This window comes from Solea solea, chromosome 20 (genome assembly GCF_958295425.1).
Source record: "Solea solea chromosome 20, fSolSol10.1, whole genome shotgun sequence".
In the NCBI taxonomy this organism is placed as follows: domain Eukaryota; kingdom Metazoa; phylum Chordata; class Actinopteri; order Pleuronectiformes; family Soleidae; genus Solea; species Solea solea.
This window is the reverse complement of record NC_081153.1, coordinates 10,080,891-10,088,095: the sequence shown is the minus strand read 5'-3', so window position 1 is coordinate 10,088,095 and position 7,205 is coordinate 10,080,891. Positions and strand designations below refer to the sequence as shown.

Genomic DNA, 7,205 nt, shown 5'->3' with positions numbered 1-7,205 from the left:
CTGCCTTTAAACAATTAGGCAGACACCGCCGACAGTACATCGCCACCTATGGAAGAGCACTACACCATATTATTAAGGGTTTTATAGACGTTATATAATGATGTGTTCAGCACATTTCAGCAACTTTCCTTGTTTTTGTTTATTTCTTTCACACTTTATTGATGTCTTACTTAAGTCTTTGCGATATACTGGTTTACAACACAGTCTGCATCGTGTTCTCTGATAAATGGGACCTATATTAACCAGAAAGGGTGTTAGAAACTGCTGCTCGAGTAACTCTTAGTTTATTAAGTCAACAGAGACTAGATACACACGACTTGTATCTGGGCAACATAAACTGCTATGTCAACAAACAAACAGCTCAACACAATCCTATCCGGGACTTGACTGTAAGTCTAAAAAACAAAAAAATGTCAGTTTGGGATTCTCGGATTATTAAAGTAAGGATTATTAGAGAACATTTCACACAGCTCTGCAGTGCAGTGCAGATATCAGATGTCTTTGAGTGTGTCTTGGTCCTCAGGGATCTCCAGCCAATGAGGAGGCCAGCTGACTTTGATGCTTGGCCTCTCTTTCAGCAGAGTGTAATACTTTCCCAGGTGCGGGTAACGCTCTTCAGACAACCTGAAAAACAGAAGGCGGGAGAACTTGTTTTTTAACAGTTCGTTTTCACCGTGTGACTCGAGCACAGTGCGGCGGCGGCGGCGCTCACCCGTATCTGAAAACAGTAGCAACAGTCGGAAAAACGGTCACATCTGCCAGTGAGAAGGACGGTCCGGCCAGGTACGAGTCGTCACCCAGCTGAAAACACACACACACACGTGGACAATACAACATGTTTTAGTGCATGTCAATGCATGTGTGTGTGTGTGTGTGTACTGTGCATACACTACCTTCTGCAGGTAACCATCCCAGAGTTTGAGCTCAGTTGCCAGAGCCTCCCTGTTTCTCTTGAGTGCTGAGTCATGCCTCTCTCCCTCAGGGACAAACCAGCTGTAGTAGATAACTGCATCTAGTTAGAGACGTGATATAATGAGCAAATAGCAACGTGCGTTTTTTGAATGACAACATAACATCCGCGGCCAAACGGTGGCAAGAAGATTTCTGTGTGGAGACTGGGTTTCAGTTCGGGCTTCTTTAGGTTCCCCCCCCCCCCACAGTCCAAAAACATACAGAGGTTGATTGGACACTATTTTACAGTAATACTGTTTGTCTGAAGACAAGTAGCTCATAGTGTTCTGGATCATTGTCGCTTTAAAGGGATAGTTCAGGTCTCATGAACTGTGACTGTATGAGGTTTTGACACATTAGCTACGTTAACATGTGCAAAATGTCTTCAGAGATCCGTCCCGACTATGTTTTCATCGTTTACACGGTACACATGCATCAAGCGTTCAGTCGGAATGGGCTATTCTGACATAGAAGCAGAAGAGGAAGCTTCACTTCCGCACGTGTCTGCTAAGCAATGGCAAAAATAAAGCAGAAATATGTCACGTTTACGTGGATCGGACACGCGGTGGCACCACGACCATGAACGGATCGACTGTTTGTACGGTCGCAGGTGCTAATAACGGTCGGCATATAGTACGCCGTTTCCGATGAGACGTCACTTTATGCTCGGTACTTTGATGATGCCAGTAAACGTCGTTATTTTACGTTATTTTACGTTGCTAACTCTCTGTTTATTTAAGGAGTGAAACGAGGTTTGTATATCATGTTATGCAAAAACCTACATCAATGTTTAAAAATAGCATATTCTTTCCTTCATGTTATTGAATATTTTCCTTGGCCATAAAGTGCTTAAAATGGCTGCTAGGGGGCCCTCACACGCTTTATAATTTCCTCTAAGGTAAGACCTAAGCCCTCACTGACACAACTCAATGTTTGTGAGTCTGTGAGAGTGAACATTGGGAAAAGGGCTAGAGTGTCAATACCCCATGCAACCACACACAAAAAACAACCCGAACTACAGCTTTAAAGACATTTAATAGTTCTCGTTTCACTTTCTTGACAGGCTGCAGGCATTTTCTCAACTGAAATGTTCCTACATTAAAAGTGGAATCTAATCCACGTTGTATCCGTGCAAAGGTGCGTGCGTCACTGCAGCCAGAGTGGGTTTGACTTGACGTCACGATTTATTTTGTTTATTCAACTTACCCAGTTTTACGTAGAACGTCAGTCCCTCAAACATGCGCTGGTACATCAGTGCCTGTTCTGCTGGGTTGTCAGGGATCAGCTTGCTCCCCTGGGATTTGAACTGACTCTGTCATCAGAAGAGGAAAACACACATATATACATATAACACAGCTTGTTAGGGTCATATTTGCACGGCTCACTCACCTCCAGGTAAAAACAGGCTGCATAGGATTCGTTGACAATGACGTCGCCATGCTTGAAAGAGGGAAGCTGAAATAAAAACAAACAGGCTATAAGAATGAGGCTGTTTAAGTGTTTCTCATGAGACGGCTGTTAGTTAAATCCAGTATTAATGCAAGTGCCACTGGGATCCAATTAAAGCTGCTGCGCTGCATCATACAAGTCCTCATGGGGAACAGAAACCGTCTGTTTTACACGCTTAACTCGCTGGATCTATGTGTATTCTCCAGGCATGGGTGTTCTTATTATGTTTTTAAAGAATATGTACTGGACTAGCATTTAAACATATAAATAAATAAATAAATAAATAGGTTTGGCATGCTCATTAACTTTGAGATGTAATGAAAACTACATTTTCCATTGACTAAGTTGTGTTCAAGACATCTATGGCTACTGCAGTTTTTGAGAAATCTCAAGTTAAAAGTCCCATATTTGTAATCAGACACGGAAGAAAGAAATTACACTTCAAAGTTGATCATTTTTTCAGTTAAAAAGTTAAATTTCTCTAAAACTGTACAGTAAAAATGTCTGATTTACAGTATGGTAGTAGTCATAGATGTCCTGAACACAAGCTAGGCAGTCCCGATCAGTACATATGGGAAATGTAGTTGTTTTTTTACGTCTCAAATTGATATTTTTTCGATCAAAAAGTGCAAATATGGGACTTTTAATTTGAAATTTGTCAAAAGCTGTACATGGGTTAATGACATATAAGGTTTTTTAACAGGTACATTTAAAAATATGATAACTATGAATTTCTATTGCAATTGGTCAAAGCTTTACACTGTCATGTGTACATGCATACATGTTAAAATCTTGAATTACGATATTTTGGTGGTTTTTCACGTAAATTAATTGGTCGTTACCCTCCAAAATGTCATGTGGTGCGACCATCAATCATCTTAAAAATGTATTTATTTAATCAACATATTTACCCTTTTTTCACAAGTTCTTAGTAAAATGATGTGTCTAGAAACGAATTATTTGGATTTCTGTTGAATTGTCATACATACTGATATAATCCTCATTCCTCTAAAGTCACAGTCACCGTTTTGCATGTAATTTGCGTGCTAATTTTTCCTGTAAAATGCATAAAATAATGAAAATGTAAACAAAATCCCACTAACTTCATCTTACCCCATCAGTGAATACGTTTCTGCCACAGAAAGAAGGTATCACTTTTTTTATTTTGCTACAGTTATTGCTATTAATGGTCGCACCAAATGATGAAACCAGCTTAAATCTCTTACAAATCAATAGAATAAGAGACAATCATTTGTTTAAAACAGATTTTATTCATTTAAAAATTGAAGACAAACATCTCTTTTCAACACTTTTCTTTTAATTTCATTTTGGCTAACACATTAACTTTCATTGCCATTCTTTTACAAACATTGTGTTGAAGTGAATGGTGCATTCATGTATATTTTTGTAAACATTTCACAAATCAGTAAGGAACAAGATGAACTCAGACACATCTAACTATTCATACCATCATCCTCATTCTTATATGAATGTTGGAGATATGGTTTAGGTATTTCCTTAACCCCAGGAACTTTTAAACTTGTTCCAGTCTTGGCTTCTCAATTTAGAACAGCGAGAAGTTGTTGGCTCAGGTTCAGAGATGACTGCTATGACATCTTTCTTATAGTAGAATATGGCATCTGGAGCTTGTGGCCATGTGAATAAGTTCTTACTCCCGGACTGTAAAACCTTCCAGCAGGCAAAACTGTAACTCTATTTATCTATTTATTGTTATAGTTGGTATCAAAGCACTGTTGTCATCAAAGTGCATCATCAAAGCTCTTTTGTTATATGTTAACCTTCGTATGTGTCTTTGTAAAACTACTGATCAACAGGATCTGTACGCATAGCATTGACCCTGATATCTTCTACAACCTCAAGAACCTGGCCTACATATGGAAGTTCATCGTATGTTACAATCAGGGGTCGCGTTAACCGAATATTTTCCGCCATTGACCGTTTTTTTAAAACGGTGACGGAAAAATCTGAGAGCCATCCGTCATTTTGACAGATTGCAATTCAAACCCCTAAAAACTATGTTGATAAAAGAGGTGAAAAAAGAGGGATAGATGCAGATGAAGGACAAACTCAGCCTTTGGCCTCAGCGGAGCGAGGAAGCGGCAGTAAGGAGGTTAGGCGAGTTCAGTGGGAGCGGGAGTTCTCCTGGCTGAGGAGGGCGGATAGAAAAATGTTGTGCGACAAAATAAAGATTCCCATCGGAGAATCTGAGCATCATTTCTGACCTGGACACCGTACTCAATGCATCTCGGTATCCTTGCAGTGCTGACAGCGTGTTAAAGAGCTATGGACAGGAGGCTTTGGAGCGCGTCTGTGACCGGTGCAGCTGATCCACTGGTGCAGAAGGAGCGCATGTTGCGGGATTTCCTACCACGCGCAACTTCGCGAAAGCAGGCACACGATTTAAGTCCATGTGGACCAGGAGGAAGGTGTGAGACTGTGCGTTTAGGCCACAGGTGAACTGTTCATATTTCACTGCAATATGAACAATGCCATTGAATATGTCATTATTATCATTTAAAGTGACCGGTAAAAATTGATTATGACAGGATTTGTATGACCCTGTCAGTCAAAATGACAGACAACGAAAAAGTCTAGCGCAACCTCTGCTCCCTACATAAGGAATCTTTCTTCTCTGGTAGCTGAAACACATTTAGTATTGTGTGTCAAGCTACATTGTATACAGTTTGTTTTTTTTTCAGATACAGCAGACTGACCTTTCAATTAAAATGTGTATTATATTTTAAATTCCCTTCCACACAATATAACTTCATGTAATTCAAGTTGCTTTTCAATACAAAGTTTTTTTTTAGCTTTTACATAAACCTTACTGTCTCCTTGCAAGGTACTCAGGGTCAGAGTTCACACGCTGCCTGTGGCGCACGGTCTTCACTGCTTGAGAGCGGCATCTGATGAAATGGATTTTTTTTAAAAACTTTAGAAAGACATAATGGCAGCAAATGTTCGTTCTTTATTTTTTTTTTCCAATATTATCAATAAGGATTTAACATAAAGCATTGCTTCTGAATTGTATGAAAAATTAAGAAAAAGCACAATTTTATCATTTAAATTAAATAACAATTTACTACCTTTTAAATATATAAACCATCAAAATGATATTAAAACACAAAAACTTCCTTTAAAATAAGTCTACAACTCATTGAAAGCTAGCTGCAATGGTCATGGACATGATATTTGGTGGCACCACAAGATATTTGGTCGCACCACATGATATTTTCATATTCAATCAAAAATGTACAGGCATAGCATTGGACACCTAAACAAAAGTTGCTATCAAATTATGAATTTGTGAAAATAAATCAATATTTATTGTGTTTTTGAGATCATACCATATGACATCCATATTTGGAAACTATCTACCAGCCATTTTAAAAGATGAGAGAGAGTTACAAACCTGCCAACTGATTATGTGGGTTCTCTGCAAAGTTGTTTGTGATGTTACTTCCTGTCTTGGGGTGGCTTTGAAAATGAAAGTTCCAAAATGGTGGTTTCTTCATGGTCGCATCACATGATATTTCATAAAATGGACATACTCGGACAAAGTTTACTTGCGTAAATAAGAGGGAAATATCATTACAAGATCACTGTACATTGTATATTTCACATGAGGTTACAAACACTTAAGAATTTATGCCAGATAGGGCAGAAAATACATTTGAATAGATTAAGATTCATTTTAAATAAATGTCCAAAACTGGATTCATGACTGGACGGTCACACCACATGATATTTTTACACTTTCAGTAGCAATACAAATGAAATGCCTAATGAAAAAAAAAATGAAATGAAAATGAAAGTGGTTACACATAGAGGATAGTGACTAAATATATATGGTGTATTTAAGTTTTCTAGAGTATATTTTTAACAAGAAAAAATGCAGTTGGTCAGTATTTATTACATCTCAAATTGATCATTTTTCGATTAAAAAGTGCAAATATGGGACTTTTAACTCGACATTTCTCTAAAATATCACACTTGCATATATCAATGTGCTCAATACAACGCTTTCATTCTTATTCAGAACTTTTAGAGAAATCTCTTTATACAGTTGATCTAAGTCACTGAAACATATTTGTGATTTTCATTATTTTTCAAAGATGTGCTTTCAAACGTTCACTCGGGTTTTAACATCCGGTTTTAGTTTGAGCGCAGTCTTATTCGTACCTGACCCCGGGGGTTTATATCCAGCACTTCTTGCGACTTGTGCTCATTTTTGTCGAAGGAGAGCAGTTTATGGTTGTAGCCCTGCAGGTTCTTCTCCTCCAGGGCGATCATCACCCTCCAGCAGGGAGGAGAGCCGATGCCCCACAGCAGAGTCATTTCCTGGGCCATGGTTTGACGTTAGACAGCCTGTAACACGGAGATTGTTAGAAACTGCTGCTGCTGCTGCTGAAGACTTGTCGCACCACCAGCAAACCGAAAGCAGGGATTTGTTTTTATTCTTCCAACAGGAAGTGTACACTGCCCCCTGCTGACTGGGACGAGGAAATGCAGCATAAAAGGGCACAACAGAGACTATTTATTGTTTATAGATAAACACAGTAAAGCTCATCTTTAACTCAGATTGGAACATGTAGAACGCAACCCGAACTGGACACAGTTTTTCTCCTCAGTTGTTGAGATCACACTTAATTAAATGTAGTTGCTATGGATTGTTTTATGAATACTAGAGGTGATTGCTACCTCTATTTAATGTCAAATACAGATGTCAAAACCTTGACTCTCTCATGTCTCTCTTCTTCAGGTACAGGCCATTCGTAGTAGAC

At 38.7% G+C, this 7,205-nt stretch overlaps 1 protein-coding gene across 1 annotated transcript; it reads right to left on the bottom strand.

Annotated features, from left to right (window-relative positions):
- Positions 1-268: 268 nt before the first annotated feature.
- On the bottom strand, positions 269-6,874 carry LOC131447024 (glutathione S-transferase A-like). Its single transcript, XM_058618484.1, has 6 exons — positions 6,604-6,874; positions 2,341-2,406; positions 2,158-2,263; positions 894-1,012; positions 713-801; positions 269-624 (listed from the first exon to the last, which is right to left on the bottom strand). Exons 1-6 carry the CDS (start codon positions 6,769-6,771, stop codon positions 492-494), a joined length of 681 nt encoding a protein of 226 aa, XP_058474467.1. The 5' UTR covers positions 6,772-6,874; the 3' UTR covers positions 269-491.
- Positions 6,875-7,205: the final 331 nt, after the last annotated feature.